Source organism: Trachypithecus francoisi, unplaced genomic scaffold, assembly GCF_009764315.1.
Source record: "Trachypithecus francoisi isolate TF-2019V2 unplaced genomic scaffold, Tfra_2.0 Lachesis_group3, whole genome shotgun sequence".
NCBI classification, from domain to species: Eukaryota; Metazoa; Chordata; class Mammalia; order Primates; family Cercopithecidae; genus Trachypithecus; species Trachypithecus francoisi.
The window spans coordinates 84,944,772-84,964,206 of record NW_022681468.1 but is presented as its reverse complement, the minus strand read 5'-3'; the positions used below and the strand labels follow the sequence as shown (position 1 = coordinate 84,964,206).

Genomic DNA, 19,435 nt, shown 5'->3' with positions numbered 1-19,435 from the left:
TATGCTACAGACAGCAGAGAGCTGTGTGAAAGGGTTTTAAGCAAGTTGATACGATCAATTTTTTTTTTTTCTCTCAAAAAGATTACTTGGACTTTAAAAAAAAAAAAAAAGATTGGGAGACCGAGGCAGGTGGATCATCTGAGGTCAGGAGTTGGAGACCAGCCTGGCCAACATGGTGTTTTAGTCTCTACTAAAATACAAAAATTAGCTGGGTGTGGTGGGGGCACCTGTAATCTCAGCTACTTGGGAGGCTGAGGCAGGAGAATTGCTTGAACCTGGGAGGCCGAGGGTTTAGTGAGGGGTTATGCCACAGCACTCTAGCCTGGGTGACAGAGTGAGACTCTCAAAAACAAAAACTTACCTCTCATATTTGCTACAGGGATTAAATGAGATAATATATGTGAAATGATTATAATGATCATCATATAGCAGGTAATGAAACACATAGTAACATATAACGCATAACAACTACTCAACTAATTATACCTGTTGTTATGATCATTATTTTTTTTTCTAAAACTGAAGAGATCTTTCTGAAGCACGCTAAGTAATAGTACCTAGTTTAAGATTAAACATTTTTCTTGGATAATCCACCAAGTACAATGCAAATGTGAATAAATGACCCTATTATTTTTTGAGAAAGAGTGTGAATGATTGCAGTCACATACTACTTGGCAAGCTAGGGCAGGGGAAAAATAGCAACAATTAGTAAACAAATATACAAATTGACTTGTTTTGTGGGATTTTTATAATGTCTTTAAAAACCTTAAGCATTTATATTACAGTGATAAATATATCGTGAAATTGATAAATTAATAAAATAATAATAATTTCTTTCCTCCAGGCATACGAAACCTTGCTCCAGAAGGTACTTAATGAGAACTGAGTCTCCGTTTCTTTGTAACCAGAATAATCAAACTCAAAGAAATCTATGTTCATCTCCAAGTAACATAACACCAGAATTTAGCTAACTAAATCAGTGTTATTATGTCATATAGTTTCTGTTAAAAATGATACTATTATCAAAAGATACTTATTGCACTGTTTTCATAAAAGTTGAAATATGAGATTGGAGTTGAGAAATATTTGGCATGGTATTTTTAAGCCTATTGCTGAAGCAAATTATAGTATTTGCTCAAAACTTGAGTATTCTTCAAGTATGTGTGAAGTGATGAGATATAAACAAAGTTGTTGCCGGTGTTCTCAGATGGTCTTAAATATTTGGCCTTGGCCGGGTGCGGTGGCTCAAGCCTGTAATCCCAGCACTTTGGGAGGCCAAGACGGGCGGATCACGAGGTCAGGAGATCGAGACCGTCCTGGCTAACACGGTGAAACCCCGTCTCTACTAAAAAATACAAAAAAAAAAACTAGCCGGGCAAGGTGGCGGGCGCCTGTAGTCCCAGCTACTCCGGAGGCTGAGGCAGGAGAATGGCGTGAACCCGGGAGGCGGAGCTTGCAGTGAGCTGAGATCCGGCCACTGCACTCCAGCCTGGGCGACAGAGTGAGACTCCGTCTCAAAAAAAAAAAAATATATATATATATATATATATATATTTGGCCTTATTCACCACTGTGAGTGGGCTGCATGTGAAGCTGGGTGAATGTCTGTGCTTAAGAATCACCACTAAGACAGAGTTCCAAACGAGACCACCCAGCTGTGCCTCACCAGAAGAGTCCACCAGAAACACAGAGAACTTCTAGAGTTAACATGTCACTTTTCTAGGTACAAACGGAGAAATAAATCATCATAAAAAAGCAGTCAAATAGCTTAGAAAGTGAAGGCAGCTTTGGAAGGTGGCAACTAATTTAGAACTAGAGATTAATTTGAACCTTGAGAAAATTCAGGCTCAGGGGCCAGGCACGGTGGCTCACGCCTGTAATCCCAGCACATTGGGAGGCCGAGGCAGGTAGAAGACCTGAGGTCAGGAGTTCGAGACCAGCCTGGCCAACATGGAGAAACCCTATCTCTATTAAAAATACAAAAATTAGCCGGACGTGGTGGCTCATGCCTGTAATCCCAGCTACTCAGCAGGCTGAGGCAGGAGAATTGCTTGAACCCAGTAGGCAGAGGTTGCAGTGAGCCAAGCACCATTGCACTCCAGCCTGGGCAACAGAGCAAGACTGTCTCAATAAATAAATAACTAAATACAAGAAAAGAAAATTAAGGCTCAAATGATGAACTAAAATTGCCCAGAATGGAAAACCCTACCTACCAGGGAAATTATACTTCCAGAGAAATGCTAGGGTGAAAAACAGGGTAAACTAACAGTACAAAGTTAATACGCTATTAATCATAGTCATTCTTTGTGACATCTATTAGAGAATGCTAGGGTTGCTGGTGTCTGGAGACCACTCGTGCTGAGTGATATGACCATTCCTAGAGGTACTTTCCTTTTGCCCTAGAATCAGGGAATCCTGAGTGCAGCCCATGAGGCCCTCCTCAACCAAGTGAATGAGCTCAGGGCAGAGCTGAAGGAAGAAAGCAAGAAGGCTGTGAGCTTGAAGAGCCAACTGGAGGATGTGTCTATCTTGCAGATGACTCTGAAGGAGGTAAATAATAATAGTTGAAAGATACCATCTACATTTCAACTTCAGGGATGTTAGAGTGTGTATCTTAGCAACAATATGAGTATTGCATTCTTTCAGATGACAAAAACGAAGCTCCAAGTGGTTAAATCATTTGCTTAAGATTACACCATTAGGGGGAAAGCTCGGCTTTATACTTATGTCTGTTTTCCAAAGTCCTTGCTCTTTCATAATGTTTTGCTGCTTCCCTAACAGTAGAAACCCAGAGACAATGAAGACTTATTTTGGAAAATCCTCATTAATTCCAATGAAAGTTTCTAGCCAACCTTCAATTGGTTCAAGTCTTTCTAGTTGAATGGCTTCTCATAGACATTGGAGATGGCGATAGAAAGGCTCTCACCCACACCCCTCTCTGCCATGGAAAAGGGAAATCCTGTGCGGGGGAATAGATTTTTAAATTATATCTCAAGGACTACTATCACTCTTAGTTTCAGGAGAGAGTTGAAGATTTGGAAAAAGAACGAAAATTGCTGAATGACAATTATGACAAACTCTTAGAAAAGTGAGTACCACATTTGGGTCCCAGAGTATTGTTACTATGAAAGACGTTATAGAAAGTTCATTCCTAATACCTAGCATTAATAAATATATGGGGAAATTGGTATTCAATATTGTTAGTGAGAATATACATTGGCAGCCTTTTGGAAGGGAATTTAACACTATTAACATGTTAAATGTGCATATCTTTTTTCTTTTTTTTTTTTTTGAGATGGAGTCTCGCTCTGCTGCCCAGGCTGGAGTGCAGTGGTGCGATCTTGGCTCACTGCAACCTCTGCCTCCTGGGTTCAAGCGATTCTCCTGCCTCTTCTTCCTTTTTTTTTTTTTTTTTTTTTGAGACGGAGTCTCGCTCTGTCGCCCAGGCTGGAGTGCAGTGGCCGGATCTCAGCTCACTGCAAGCTCCGCCTCCCGGGTTTACGCCATTCTCCTGCCTCAGCCTCCGGGTAGCTGGGACTACAGGCGCCCGCCACCGCGCCCGGCTAGTTTTTTGTATTTTTTTAGTAGAGACGGGATTTCACCATGTTAGCCAGGATGGTCTTGATCTCCTGACCTCATGATCCGCCCGTCTCGGCCTCCCAAAGTGCTGGGATTACAGGCTTGAGCCACCGCGCCCGGCCCCCCCTTTTTTTTTAACCAGCAATTCTCATTTTCTTTTTTTGAGACATAATCTCTCTCTGTCCTTCAGGCTGGAATACAGTGGCATTCTAGGCTTACTGCAGCCCCAGTCTCCCAGGCTCAAGCAATCCTCCCACCTCAGCCTCCCCAGCAGCTGGGACTACAGGTGTGCGCTGCCACATCTGGCTAATTTTTTTCTATTTTTTGTAGAGACAGGGTTTTTTCAGGTTGCCCAGGCTGGTCTCAAACTTCTGGGCTCAAGTCATCTGCCTGCATCAGCCTCCCAAAATGCTGGGATTGGCCGGGCGCGGTGGCTCACGCCTGTAATCCCAGCACTTTGGGAGGCCGAGGCGGGCGGATCACAAGGTCAGGAGATCGAGACCACGGTGAAACCCCGTCTCTACTAAAAATACAAAATATTAGCCAGGTGCGGTGGCGGACGCCTGTAGTCCCAGCTACTCAGGAGGCTGGGGCAGGAGAATGGCGTAAACCCAGGAGGCGGAGCTTGCAGTGAGCCAAGATCGCGCCACTGCACTCCAGCCTGGGTGACAGAGGGAGACTCCGTCTCAAAAAAAAAAAAAAATGCTGGGATTACAGGCATGAGCCACCATGTCTAGCCCCCAAATTTTTTGGGGAGGCAGTGGGGAATCAAAATGAAAAAATTCTCTTGTGTATGTGCAAATATATATATATAATAAGAATGTTGCTGGGTGCAGCAGCTCACACCTGTAATCCTAGCACTTAAGGATGCAGAGGTGGGAGAGTAACTCGAGCCTAGAAGTTCGAGACCTGTCTGGGCAATATAGTGAGACCCTGTTCTCCACAAAAAGGAAAAAAAAAAAAAGAATATTAATTACTGCTCTGTTAGTAATAGCAAAAAAACAAAAATAAATAAACAAACAAAAAGGAAATCACTGATAAGAGACTGATTACATAAAGCATGTTGCTTCCTCACAATGAAGTGCTATGCAGCTGTTAAAAATGAGATAGATGGCCGGGCGCGGTGGCTCGTGCCTGTAATCCCAGCACTTTGGGAGGCCAAGGCGGCCAGATCACGAGGTCAGGAGTTCGAGACCAGCCTGACCAACATGACAAAGCCCCGTCTCTACTGAAAATACAAAAATTAACTGGGCATGGTGGCATGCACCTGTAATCCCAGCTGCTCAGATGACTGAGGCAGGAGAATCGCTTGAACCTGGGAAGTGGAGGTTGCAGTGAGTTGAGATTGCGCCACTGGACTCCAGCCTGGCCGACAGAGCGAGACTCCATCTCAAAAAAAAAAAAAAAAAAAAAAAGAGAGAGAGAGATATTGTTAAAAGAAAAAGCAAGCTGAAAATGAATTTGTTAACTCTGACATGGTTTATGTTATGTATCTGTATGTTTCCACAAACCTTTAATGAGATAAGAGGATTAGAATAAAGCAAAGGGGCACCTTCACTTTTTTTCTTTTTTTTTCTTTTTTTGAGCTGGGGTTTCACTCTGTTACCTAGGCTGGAGTGCAGTGGTGTCAGCTCACTGTGATCACCACCTCTCAGACTTAAGCAATCTTCCCACCTCAGCCTCCCAAGGAGCTGGGACCACAGGTGCACACCACCATGCCTGGTTAATTTTTGTATTTTTTGTAGAGATGGTGTTTTGCCATGTTGCCCAGGCTGGTCTTGAACTCCCAGGCTCAAGTGATTTTCCCACCTCAGCCTCCCAAGTAGCTGGGACCACAGGCACACACCGCCACACCTGGCTAATAATTTCTATATTGTGCAGACAGGGTTTTGCCAGATTGCCCAGGCTGGTCTCAAACTCCTGGGCTCAAGTGATCTGCTTGCCTTGGCCTTCCAAAGCGTTGGGATTACAGGCGTGAGCCACCACCCCTGGCCTATTCTATATGCTGATATATTATTCTAATTTTTCACAATGAACATGTATTCATGCATTAATTTTATAATTAAAAATAACTCTTTGGGAGGCCAAGACGGGCGGATCATGAGGTCAGGAGATCGAGAGCATCCTGGCTAACACGGTGAAACCCCGTCTCTACTAAAAAAATACAAAAAACTAGCCGGGCGTGGTGGTGGGTGCCTGTAGTCCCAGCTACTTGGGAGGCTGAGGCAGGAGAATGGCTTGAACCCGGAAGGCGGAGCTTGCAGTGAGCTGAGATCCGGCCACTGCACTCCAGCCTGGGCGACAGAGCAAGACTCCGTCTCAAAAAAATAAATAAATAAATAACTGGAAGTGGCCTGGCATGGTGGCTCATTCCTATAATCCCAGCACTTTGGGAGGCTGAGGCAGGAGGATCTCTGGAGCTCAGGAGTTCACGACCAGCCTGTGCAACATGACGAAACCCCATCTCCACAAATTATTTTGAAAATTAGCCGGCCGGGCACAGAGAATCACTTGAACCCAGGAGGCAGAGGTTGCGGTGAGCCGAGATCAGGCCATTGCACTCCAACCTGGGCAACAAGAGCAAAACTCCGTCTCAAAAAAAAAAAAAAGAAAAATTAACTGGGCAGCTGGGCACAGTGGCTCACGCCTGTACTCCTATCACTTTGGGAGGCCATGGTGGGCAGATTGCCTGAGCACAGGAGTTCAAGACCAGCCTGAGCAACATAGCAAAACACTGTCTCCACTAAAAATACAAAAAATTAGCTGGGCGTGGTGGCAGGCACCTGTAATGCCAGATACTTGGGAGGCTGAGGCAGGGTGAACTGCTTGGACCTGGAGGTGGAGGTTGCAGTGAGCCGAGATTGTGCCACTGCACTCCAGCCTGGGCAACAGAACAAGACTCTGTCTCAAAAAAAAAAAAAAAAAAAAAAAATTAGCTGGTCATGGTGGGGTGCATCTGTATTCCCAGATACTCAGAAGGCTGAGGCAGGAGGATCGCTTGAGCCCAGGAGGTCAAGGCTGTGTTGAGCCATGTGCAGTGCAGTGCAGTGAGAAAGTGAGACTCTCAAACAAAAAAACAACCTGTAAGTAAAAGAAAAAAGTTTTGAAAACTTAAAAGTACCAGGCTGGGTTCGGTGACTCATGCCTGTAATCTCAGCACTTTGGGAGGCCGAGGCCGGCAGATCACAAGGTCAGGAGATCGAGACCATCCTGGCTAACATGGTGAAACCCTGTCTCTACTAAAAATACAAAAAATTAGCCAGGTGTGGCGGCGTGCACCTGTAGTCCCAGCTGCTTGGGAAGCTGAGGCAGGAGAATAACGTGAACCGGGGAGGTGGAACTTGCAGTGAGCCGAGATTGTGCCACTGCACTCCAGCCTGGGTGACACAGCAAGACTCCGTCTCAAAAAAAAAAAAAAAAAACAGCTTAAAAATACCTTTTGATCTAGTAAAAGGCAGCAGGGAGTAGATTGAGGAAGTCTTATGGGAGCACCTGGGAACAACTGATGTTCTTCATCTCAGTGAAATAAAGCAGTGTGGGGAGTCTCCATTTTGATAGACATTACTCTGTGATAGACATTACTATTTGCCTCTTCCCTTCATCACTCAAAATACTATTTTCTTGAGTCTTTACATGGTAATGGTCAGGAAATGCCAAGAAATGTTAATACTTGCCTAAGTAAGTTATTATTATTATTATTTTTTTGAGACAGAGTCTCACTCTGTTGCCCAGGGTGGAGTGCAGTGGTGTGATCTCAGCTCACTGCAACCTCTGCCTCCTAGATTCAAGTGATTCTCCTTTCTCAGCCTCACAAGTAGCTGGGGCCACTGGTGTGTGCCACCACGCCTGGCTAATTTTTGTGGCTTTTTTTTTTGAGATGAAGTCTCGCTCTGTTGCCCAGGCTGGAGTGCAGTGGCACAGTCTCAGCTCACTGCAACCCCTGCCTCCTGGGTTTAAGCGATTCTTCTGCCTCAGCCTCCCAAGTAGCTGGAATTACAGGCGCCTGCCAGCACACCTGGCTAATTTTTTGTATTTTTAGTAGAGACAGGGTTTCACCATGTTGGCCGGGCTGTCTCCAACTCCTGACCTCAAGATCCACCCACCTCGGCCTCCCAAAGCACTGGGATTACAGGTGTGAGCCACCGTGCCCAGCCAGTTTTTGTATTTTTAATGGAGATAGGGTTTCACCATGTTGGCCAGGCTGGCCTTAAACCCCTGACCTCAGATAATCTGCCTACCTTGGCCTCCCAAAGTGCTGGGATTACAGGTGAGAACCACCCGGCCTGGCTGGTAAGTCATTTATTTATTTTTTGAGTTGGAGTCTCGCACTGTTACCTGGGCTGGTGTGCAGTGGCACAATCTCAGTTCACTGCAACCTCTGCCTCCTGGGTTCAAGCGATTCTCCAGCCTCAGCCTCCCAAGTAGCTAGGATTACAGACACCTGCCACCACACCCGCTACTTTTTGTATTTTTAGTAGAGACGGCATTTCGCTGTGTTGATCAGGCTGGTCTCGAACTCCTGACCTCGTGATCCACTCTCCTCGGCCTTGCAAAGTGCTGGGATTACAGGCGTGAGCCACTGCGCCCAGCCCAATAAATTATTTTTAAACGACATTTCTTAAATTGATAAATACGAAATAAAACATAAAAAGAAATAATTGATTATTCGTGTCATTTCATTTGTATGAATGATCAAGAACTAGCCATGTGGCTGGGCATGGTGGCTCACACCTGTAATTGCTGCACTTTGGGAGGCCGAGGCAGGTGGATCACCTGAGGTCAGGAGTTCAAGACCAGCACAGCCAGCATTGTGAAGTCCCTTCTATTAAAAATACAAAAATTAGGCCGGGCACGGTGGCTCACGTCTGTAATTCCAGCACTTTGGGAGGCCAAGGCGGGTGGATCACAAGGTCAGGAGATCGAGACCATCCTGGCTAACATGGTGAAACCCCGTCTCTACTAAAAATACAAAAAAAATTAGCCAGGCGTGGTGGCAGGTGCCTGCAGTCCCAGCTACTCGGGAGGCTGAGGCAGGAGAATGGTGTAAACCTGGGAGACGGAGCTTGCAGTGAGCCCAGATTGCGTCACTGCACTCCAGCCTGAGCCACACAGCAAGACTCCGTTTCAGGAGAAAAAAAAAAAAATACAAAAATTAGCTGGACCTGGTGGTGGGTGCCGGTAATCCCAGCTACTCAGGAGGCTGAAGCAGGAGAATCGGTTGAACCTGGGAGGTGGAGGTTGCAGTGAGCCAAGATTGCACTCCTGCGGTCCAACCCGGGTGACAGCTCGGGACCACTGGTGTGTGCCACCATGCCTCAAAAAAAAAAAAAAAAAGGAACCAGCCATTTGTATTTTATACTCAGAATGGGTCTGCTCTGACAGCTTGATGCAATAGGGTGGAGGATACAGTTTTTGAAAAGTTTAATTCCTGCCCTTCAGCATAGTAATTTATAATCTGGGTCAAAGACAGACATTCATAACCATTGGGGAAGGTAGACAGAGGCATGGGGTATGAAACAAGGAAGATTTTGTTCCTCATTTCTCATCCAGCAGGGCTGGGAAGGTCTTGGTACATAGTTCCCTGACTAAAGAAAGCCATCATGATGGAGAAGGTCCTTGGGAAAAATGGATATGACTTGGGATGTTTGCTAAGTGAGATATCTGAGACCTAAACAGAAGTGGTACTGAGCAATAACTTAGTAGGACTCAAAAGTTCCAAGGCAGTTGGTAAATGACAGTTATGAATAAAGCAAGGGGCAGAAAAAAACATGTAGGGGAATGAATGAGGAACTAGGTCCAGGAGATGCTGAACCTGGATAATAAAGACGTCATATCACACACCTTGGGGTATCCATCTGAGAGCTTGCTTTCTGTTGTCAGCATGCTGGACAGCAGTAGTCAGCCCCACTGGAGCAACGAGCTCATAGCAGAACAGCTACAGCAGCAAGTCTCTCAGCTGCAGGATCAGCTGGATGCTGAGCTGGAGGAGAAGAGAAAAGTTTTACTTGAGCTGTCCAGGGAGAAAGGTAGGTTGGACCTTGAAGAGCTCTCTCAAATGTGGCATCCTCTACCTCTGGTGTGGGAGAAGAGAACTTGAGCCATCATTTCTTCAATCCCCTCACTTGATCCTGTTCTTTTTTTTTTTTTTGAGACGGAGTCTCGCTCTGTCGCCCAGGCTGGAGTGCAGTGGCCGGATCTCAGCTCACTGCAAGCTCCGCCTCCTGGGTTCACGCCATTCTCCTGCCTCAGCCTCCCAAGTAGCTGGGACTACAGGCGCCCGCCACCTCGCCCGGCTAGTTTTTTGTATTTTTAGTAGAGACGGGGTTTCACTGTGTTCGCCAGGATGGTCTCGATCTCCTGACCTTGTGATCCGCCCGTCTCGGCCTCCCAAAGTGCTGGGATTACAGGCTTGAGCCACCGCGCCCGGCCTTGATCCTATTCTTTTGTGGGTTGTAGGTAACTAGAATGAGAACACTAGCAATAGATCAGATCTACAATCAGGAAAGCATGACACTTACCAATCTCTCATGTATACTTTTTCCTGTGTAATGTCTTTCCATTTGAGAAGATGCTAGTTTTTTTTTGTTTGTTTGTTTGTTTGCTTTTGTTTTTGTTTTTTTCTGAGGTGGAGTTTTGCTCTTGTTGCCCAGGCTCAAGTACAATGGCGCAATCTCAGCTCACTGCAACCTCCACCTCCCAGGTACAAGGGATTCTCCTATCTCAGCCTCCCAAGTAGCTTGGATTACAGGCATGCACCATCACACCTGGCTATTTTTTTTTTTTGTATTTAGTAGAGATGGGATTTTACATGTTAGTCAGGCTGGTCGTGAACTTCTGACCTCAGATGATCCACCAGCCTCAGCTTCCCAAAGTGCTGGGATTACAGGCGTGCACCACCGCACCTGGCCTGCCAGTTTGTAATTTATTATTTTTTTAAACATTCAGTTTATTGAAAATTTTATTTTGTTTGTTTGTTTTTTTCTGAGAGAGTCTCGCTCTGTCACCCAGGGTGGAGCGCAGTGATGCAATCTTGGCTCACTGCAACCTCTGCCTCCCAGGTTTAAGAGATTCTGCTGCCTCAGCCTCCCAAGTTGCTGGGATTACAGGTGCCTACCACTACACCCAGCTAATTTTTTGTATATTTTAGTAGAGACAAGGGTTCACTATGTTGGCCAGGCTGGTCTCAAACTGACCTCAAGTGATCCATCCCCCTCAGCCTCCCAGAGTGCTGGGATTGCAGGTGTAAGCCACTACACCTGGCTGAAAGTATTGAAAGTGAATTTCTCTGTCTTTTATCATTCTCATTATTTTAGAGGTAGCTGGAAGACTTTTTTTTTTTTTTCTACCCAATTCTTGAAATTGAGAAGCAAGTTACTATTCTTGGTTACCACTGCCATTTCACCCCTGTCTTAACTCTTGGATCTCAGGAGATAGGTATTTGGAACATTTTAAAATACTGTCAAAAAGACCTTCATCTTATTACTTTTTCCTAGCCTGGACCTGAATATTTAGACTTAATCAAATTTATATCTCATCAGGTTTTAGTGTATTCAAATAGGAAACTGAAGGAAAAGAAATATGAAATCAAGAAAAATAGAGGCAAGAACCACGAAAGAATAAAGTTTAGGAGCACATGCCAATTAGTATGTATGAAGCACAAATGAAGTCTTGTAAGGACCTTCAGGGCAATCTAATTCAATCCCTTCTCTAATGCGTGATGATGAAATGATCTGCTCACTGATTACCTTTCTTCTGTGAAAAACACACACACAACCTGGTGTGGTGGCTCATGCCTGTAATCCCAGCACATTGGGAGGCCAAGGCCAGCAGATCACATGAGGCCAGGAGTTTGAGACCAGCCTAGCCAACATGGTGAAACCCCATCTCTACTAAAAAACATGAAAATTAGCCAGTCATAGTTTCATGTGCCTGTAATACCAGCTACTTGGGAGGCTGAGGCACAAGAATCGTTGAACCCTGGAGGCAGAGGTGGTTGCAGGGAGCCAAGATCGCACCACAAAGAAAAGCTGGAGAGGTTGACTCCTGAGTGATGGAGTGAGACTGTCTAAGGAGAAAAAGAAACACACACACACATTGGAACACAGAAATGCCCATCCTCCATCCAGGCCAGGGTGGGTGTGAAGATGGGTGTCACAGAGAGCTAATGACCTAGAGGTCAGAATGGAGTGGGGGTGGAGTTGGTGAGATACTTGTTTCGATGGTGCTGTCAAAAAGTTTGGATTGCCCTAGTCAGTCAAGTGATTCCCTTTCTGTTTTGTGTTGTTATTGTTGTTCCACTTTCCACTCTACCGTTCTGCAGGTGTCTTTTGTTTTCAGAGCGCAAGTAGTATCACCTCAGTTTACTGAGTCAATCAGCTAGAGGCCTCCACTGTAGAAATAATAGAGAATTGCTTCTCAAATTTATAACATTAATTAAACCTTAGTGGGAAGATTCAATTCACACTTGATCCAGCTCTGACCATGGTGATAAATAACTACAGTTTCAAATTTCTGGATTATTTTTTCCCCAGCCCAAAATGAGGATCTGAAGCTTGAAGTCACCAACATACTTCAGAAGCATAAACAGGAAGTAGAGCTCCTCCAAAAGGAAGCCACAATTTCCCAACCTCCTGACAGCCAATCTGAAGCAGCCACTCACCCAGCTGTGTTCCAAGAGAATACTCAGATCAAGGTAAGAGCCTCTTTAAACAAACTAGTCCACTTGGCAGAAAGATCTCTGGCAAATATCCCTAGGAAAGATGACAAGATTAGAAAACTAACTAAATAATATTTTGTCCTGACTGAGGACATTTTTTTTTTTTTTTTTTTGAGATGGAGTTTCGCTCTTGTTTCCCAGGCTGGAGTGCAATGGCGCGATCTTGGCTCACTGCAGTCTTTGCCTCCCGGGTTCAAGCAATTATCCTGCCTCAGCCTCCCAGGTAGCTGGGATTACAGGTGCTTGCCACCACAGCCGGCTAATTTTTTGTATTTTTAGTAGAGACAGGGTTTTGCCTTTTTGGCCAGGCTGGTCTTGAACTCCTGACCTCAGGTGATCCACCCGACTCAGCCTCCCAAAGTGCTGGGATTACAGGTGTGAACCACCATGCCTGGCTTGAGGACACTTTTTGGAAAACTATGAGAAGGCTGAAAGTAGAGAACTTCACGAGCTCCACCCATTTCTTCTACTCTTTGCAGCTCATAGAATTTAGAATCTTTTTCAGATGAGGACTTGAAAAGATCTGTGGAAGAGCAAACAGTCGTTAGTGGCTGTATGATCTCCCTTCACCACTGCTACTGAACATGAGGTTTAGGGGAAAGAGCACTTGTGAAGTAATACAGGTCCTCTTTTACATTTTGGAGTAGTTTCTGCTGCTGGCATTTTACTGCTACCAACAGCTGTTTTATAGAGAATCTTTACCTGTCATATTTGTACTCCCTTTTACCAATGCGTTTCCCTCTACAGCCAAGTGAACCCAACAACCAAGAAGAAAAGAAACTGTCCCAGGTGCTAAATGAGTTGCAAGTTTCACATGCAGAGACCACATTGGAACTAGAAAAGACCAGGGACATGCTTATTCTGCAGCGCAAAATCAACGTGTGTTATCAGGTGCAAGGAAAGGTGGTACAGGAAGGGGATGGATAGTAGGAACGTGGGAACCACTCACAGGACTGGCAATGAAGCAAGACCTAAGTTTCCAGGGCTGATGCCAGGTGGTGTGCTATCCTGAGCAAACACAGAATGGCTGTCCTTTGAAGAACTTGAGGACTCACATATGCCCATGGCACCTTGGCACTAGGAGTCAGTGATGGGACCAGCCCATGCCAATGGCAAGCATAAGGCTTCTGGGTTCAAATTTTGCCAGTCCTAGGAACCACCCTACCTCACTGATAGCACAACTAGTCTTGGAGGGGTCTTCAAGGAAACCAAACCTTCTTTTAGTGGGTGAACCTGCCCAGCTAGGGGTAGCAGTCTTCTTGACCTAGCCAGTGCCACATTTTTTATGCTGTTTGGTTTTAGGCCACTGAGATAGAAAAGTTCAGACATTATTTTGTTTCAGGAGGAACTGGAGGCAATGATGACAAAAGCTGACAATGATAATAGAGATCACAAAGAAAAGCTGGAGAGGTTGACTCGATTACTAGACCTCAAGAATAACCGTATCAAGCAGCTGGAAGGTATTTTAAGAAGCCATGACCTTCCAACATCTGGCAAGTCTTAGTCCTTTGTTCTCCTCACTTTGGAGCCCTTTCACAGCTAACGCCTGTGTTCCACTCTGTGTACTTGTCGAGAAGGGCGCCTCTCGTCTCCTTAGCATATGACTCATCCCTCTTGTTCTTTATCCTATCATTTTTGTTGCTTTTTGTTTGTTTTTGAGATGGAGTCTTGCTCTGTTGACCAGGCTGGAGTGCAGTGGTGCGATCTTGGCTCACTGCAACCTCTGCCTCCCGGGTTCAAGTGATTCTCCTACCTCAGCCTCCCAAGTAGCTGGGATGACAGATGTCCGCCACCACACCTGGCTAATTTTTTGTATTTTTAGTAGAGATGGGGTTTCACCATGTTGGCTAGGTTGGTCTGGAACTTCTGACCACAGGTGATCCACCCGCCTCGGCCTCCCAAAGTGCTGGGATTACAGGGGTGAGCCACTGCTGCCGGCCCATCTTTATTGTTTTAATATATGTTAGCAGCTTCTTTCCCTCCATCATGTTTTTCTGATTTCTCTGTGGAGTTTCAAGAGGGCCCAGCAATTGCTTCCAGGGGCTTAATTTTGTTGAGAGAATGAGCATCACTGTTGGCTCTCAGGGTGGTGGTGTAACACACAATCTCTCTCTCTCTCTCTGTCTCTCTCATTCTTTCTCTCTTGCTCATCTCCCCTGTCCCTCTCTCCTAGTCACTGTTTCCTCAAAGTAGTTTTAGTCAGATAATAGAACTTCATCACTCATCTCCTGTTGTTCTTGTCAGTGATTTCTCTCTTAAAGTCTCTAAAATCTTTGTTGCAGTTTGAGGATGCTGACAGTGACAGGGCAGCTGGCTGGACACTGAATGCAAGTTTCATATTGTGGTGCCTCCTATACTTAGTGTAGTCACTGCTGACCAGAGCCTGGTCTCAGGCTTGTTTGTCAAGACACTTGGCTTTGTTTCTATACCCAGTGGTGAAAGATGTGACTCACAGAAACCAAAGTAACCAGAAGCTGATATTTAAACCCAAATGTCTGTTATTTTACAATAGTGGCTATTCCATTGCTGCCATGAGAAATTTGGAACCACAGTCCAGGGCAGCCCTCTTTCAGGAAGCAAAATCAGTAAGTAAGTTTCTTAGCGAGCATGGAATAGAATAAAGGGACATGGCTGGGCACAGTGGCTCACGCCTGTAATCCCAACACTTTGGGAGGACGAGGTGGGCGGATTGCCTGAGGTCAGGAGTTCGAGACCAGCCTGACCAACATGGTGAAACCCCATCGCTACTAAAAATACAAAAATTAGCTGCTGGGCATGGTGGCAGGCACCTGTAATCCCAGCTACTTGGGAGGCTGAGACAGGAGAATCACTTGAACCTGGGAGGCAGAGGTTGCAGTGAGCCGAGACTGGGCCATTGCATTCTAGCCTGGGCAACAAGAGTGAAACTCTGTCTCAAAAAGAAAAAAAAAATAAATAAATAAAAGCGCATAAGTGTCTCTGGGCCATGATTTATCCATGTCAGAGTGAGTCTGATAAAAGGTCACTGCTTCTACCTACATCTGAAGATTTATTTGCTTTAGCTAATAGTTCTTTGATCACTGATAAGGATAACGAGTTTTTCTATGTTCACTAGTTATTTGTATTACTCCTTTTGAGAATTGACCATTCCTATCCTTTGCCCACTTCTTTTTTTTTTTTTTTTTTTTTTTTTGAGACAGAGTCTTGCTTTGTCACCCAGGCAGGCTGGAGTGCAGTGGCGCGATCTTCGCTCATTGCAAGCTCCACCTCCCGGGTTTGCCCCATTCTCCTGCCTCAGCCTCCCGAGTAGCTGGGACTACAGGCGCCCGCCACCTCGCCCGGCTAGTTTTTTTGTATTTTTAGTAGAGACGGGGTTTCACCATGTTAGCCAGGATGGTCTCGATCTCCTGACCTCGTGATCCGCCCGTCTCGGCCTCCCAAGTGCTGGGATTACAGGGGTGAGCCACTGCTGCCGGCCCATCTTTATTGTTTTAATATATGTTAGCAGCTTCTTTCCCTCCATCATGTTTTTCTGATTTCTCTGTGGAGTTTCAAGAGGGCCCAGCAATTGCTTCCAGGGGCTTAATTTTGTTGAGAGAATGAGCATCACTGTTGGCTCTCAGGGTGGTGGTGTAACACACAATCTCTCTCTCTCTCTCTGTCTCTCTCATTCTTTCTCTCTTGCTCATCTCCCCTGTCCCTCTCTCCTAGTCACTGTTTCCTCAAAGTAGTTTTAGTCAGATAATAGAACTTCATCACTCATCTCCTGTTGTTCTTGTCAGTGATTTCTCTCTTAAAGTCTCTAAAATCTTTGTTGCAGTTTGAGGATGCTGACAGTGACAGGGCAGCTGGCTGGACACTGAATGCAAGTTTCATATTGTGGTGCCTCCTATACTTAGTGTAGTCACTGCTGACCAGAGCCTGGTCTCAGGCTTGTTTGTCAAGACACTTGGCTTTGTTTCTATACCCAGTGGTGAAAGATGTGACTCACAGAAACCAAAGTAACCAGAAGCTGATATTTAAACCCAATGTCTGTTATTTTACAATAGTGGCTATTCCATTGCTGCCATGAGAAATTTGGAACCACAGTCCAGGCAGCCCTCTTTCAGGAAGCAAAATCAGTAAGTAAGTTTCTTAGCGAGCATGGAATAGAATAAAGGACATGGCTGGGCACAGTGGCTCACGCCTGTAATCCCAACACTTTGGGAGGACGAGGTGGGCGGATTGCCTGAGGTCAGGAGTTCGAGACCAGCCTGACCAACATGGTGAAACCCCATCGCTACTAAAAATACAAAAATTAGCTGCTGGGCATGGTGGCAGGCACCTGTAATCCCAGCTACTTGGGAGGCTGAGACAGGAGAATCACTTGAACCTGGGAGGCAGAGGTTGCAGTGAGCCGAGACTGGGCCATTGCATTCTAGCCTGGGCAACAAGAGTGAAACTCTGTCTCAAAAAGAAAAAAAAAATAAATAAATAAAAGCGCATAAGTGTCTCTGGGCCATGATTTATCCATGTCAGAGTGAGTCTGATAAAAGGTCACTGCTTCTACCTACATCTGAAGATTTATTTGCTTTAGCTAATAGTTCTTTGATCACTGATAAGGATAACGAGTTTTTCTATGTTCACTAGTTATTTGTATTACTCCTTTTGAGAATTGACCATTCCTATCCTTTGCCCACTTCTTTTTTTTTTTTTTTTTTTTTTTTTGAGACAGAGTCTTGCTTTGTCACCCAGGCAGGCTGGAGTGCAGTGGCGCGATCTTCGCTCATTGCAAGCTCCACCTCCCGGGTTTGCCCCATTCTCCTGCCTCAGCCTCCCGAGTAGCTGGGACTACAGGCGCCCGCCACCTCGCCCGGCTAGTTTTTTTGTATTTTTAGTAGAGACGGGGTTTCACCATGTTAGCCAGGATGGTCTCGATCTCCTGACCTCGTGATCCGCCCGTCTCGGCCTCCCAAAGTGCTGGGATTACAGGCTTGAGCCACCGCGCCCGGCCCGCCCACTTCTTAACAGTATTCTGTTGATTTATAGAAATTCTTTTTATGCTGAGATTATTACTCCTGTATCATGTAATGCAAAATTTTAAGTATATTATATTTAATTATATTAATCTTGTTAATTAAGAAAATAGTCTCCTTATTCGTGTATGTGTGTGTGTCATGAAGACATTCTGATGTATCCAGAATATTTTATTCTACTGCTTTAACTCTTAAAATAGGACCTTCAGCAGCAGCAGCACACTGTGATGACTCAAATATTCCCCAATTTGAAGCAGGTTATATATCAAAGTTTGTGATTGGTTGGACTTGGGAGATAATACCCAGATTTGCTAGACTGTCTACCTATCTTTGCATCCCACTGCCAATATTTCCTACCTCTTTCCAGTAAGTCTCCTTTCTCACTTTTTACTCCATTACTCTTTAACTTATAATGTACTTTTTGCCTTCTTATGTTGAAACCAAATTCTGAACAGAATGAAAGATCTGGTGACTGACCTGGCTGGAGAAGGAGAAGCATTTCTTGGTGGTACTCAATGTAATGTCATAGACATTATGTCTACCACTTGCTATTATCTCCATGGCCAATATACCAAACTTATAGAAATATTCATATTTTTGTGTTTCTAGTACTTCTCTTACGGAATTACCAATTAATTCATAGGGCCACGATGTACACCAAAACAATGTCATATATAAGACAAAATATGCCCCCAGTGTTTTCCTAAGTTTAGCGTCTACTTTCCAATCCCTCCTTTTGTACCTTCTCCCTAAAGCTGGCATTGGATTATTTGGCTATCAAAATTCAATGCTCCTGGTTGTCATTCTGTTGCTTTTCTTTTTGAATCACGTGGTTTCTTGAAATAATCACAACTTGGACTTCCACCATGTGTTTTATGTTTCTTTTGTCCACCCTCCTCTACCCTGAGAAGGAACTCCCTACCCTTTAATGGATAGGCAGTTTTCTTTCCCCTCTAGAACAGCTCAAAGATGTTGCTTATGGCACCCGACAGTTGCCATTATGTTTGGAAACACTGCCAGCCCATGGAGATGAGGATAAAGTGGATATTTCTCTGCTGCATCAGGGTGAGAATCTTTTTGAACTGCACATCCACCAGGCCTTCCTGACATCTGCCGCCCTAGCTCAAGCTGGAGATACCCAACCTACCACTTTCTGCACCTATTCCTTCTATGACTTTGAAACCCATTGTACCCCGTTATCTGTGGGGCCACAGCCCCTCTATGACTTCACCTCCCAGTATGTGATGGAGACAGATTCCCTTTTCTTACACTACCTTCAAGAGGCTTCAGCCCGGCTTGATCTACACCAGGCTGTGGCCAGTGAACACAATACTCTTGCTGCAGGATGGATTTGCTTTGACAGGGTGCTAGAGACTGTGGAGAAAGTCCATGGCTTGGCCACACTGATTGGTAAGTGCTGTTGGCTTCCTGCAGCTCCTAAGCACCAATGCAGAATTTCCCAAAGCCTACAGTTGCTTTTCTGGTGGTTTCTTATTTTCTTCCTTCGTCTTTGTTCTTGATCCTTGCCACACCATCTGTATTCTCCCTGCTCTTATACTTTCTGCTGCCCAGGAGCTGGTGGAGAAGAGTTCGGGGTTCTAGAGTACTGGATGAGGCTGCGTTTCCCCATAAAACCCAGCCTACAGGCATGCAATAAACGAAAGAAAGCCCAGGTCTACCTGTCAACCAATGTGCTTGGAGGCCGGAAGGCCCAGGAAGATGAGGTGAGAAAAAGGATGTGCTGAGGCATCTCAGAGGAGCCTCAGCCAAACAGCTCATGAAAACAGTTCAGCCTTCCACTCTCAATAAGTATTTGTTGAATGTGAATGAAAGAGAAAACTGTCACACCACAACTAGTCTGGATTATTCCCTTGGTCAGGCTTGAGTCTGAAATGGAAGTATGCCTTTGGAGCTAGCTACATCCTTCATCTTTACTGTGAACAGAATAGTTTCTCTGTGCTGTTCTCTAAGTTAAGTTGTGAGTGCTAGTATCTCCCTCAAATAACTGCCAGGCCCAGTTTGCAGGCAGGTGAAGATCATTAGGTTTCTTCCTGATCCAGCTGGGATAGCGGTTCTCTAGATCATAGCTCTCCCTCACCACAGATCCTAGGCTTCACCTACAACACTCTCAAGCTGCCCTTTTCCT

General features: G+C 45.1%; 1 protein-coding gene across 4 annotated transcripts in view; it reads left to right on the top strand.

Annotated features, from left to right (window-relative positions):
- The first annotated feature begins 9,277 nt into the window (after nucleotides 1-9,277).
- Nucleotides 9,278-19,435, top strand: part of RPGRIP1 (RPGR interacting protein 1) — a 41,892-nt gene continuing 31,734 nt past the window's right edge. For 3 of the 4 annotated variants that reach the window (XM_033188652.1, XM_033188653.1, XM_033188651.1), the window contains exons 1-4: nucleotides 9,278-9,605; nucleotides 12,111-12,271; nucleotides 13,043-13,186; nucleotides 13,638-13,788. In XM_033188652.1, coding sequence (XP_033044543.1) covers nucleotides 9,383-9,605; nucleotides 12,111-12,271; nucleotides 13,043-13,186; nucleotides 13,638-13,788 — 679 coding nt within the window. In that variant the 5' untranslated portion in view covers nucleotides 9,278-9,382. Of the gene's footprint in view, nucleotides 9,606-12,110; nucleotides 12,272-13,042; nucleotides 13,187-13,637; nucleotides 13,789-18,246; nucleotides 18,700-18,861; nucleotides 19,014-19,435 lie in introns of all 4 variants that reach the window. The other variant, XM_033188654.1, reaches the window with a different exon arrangement.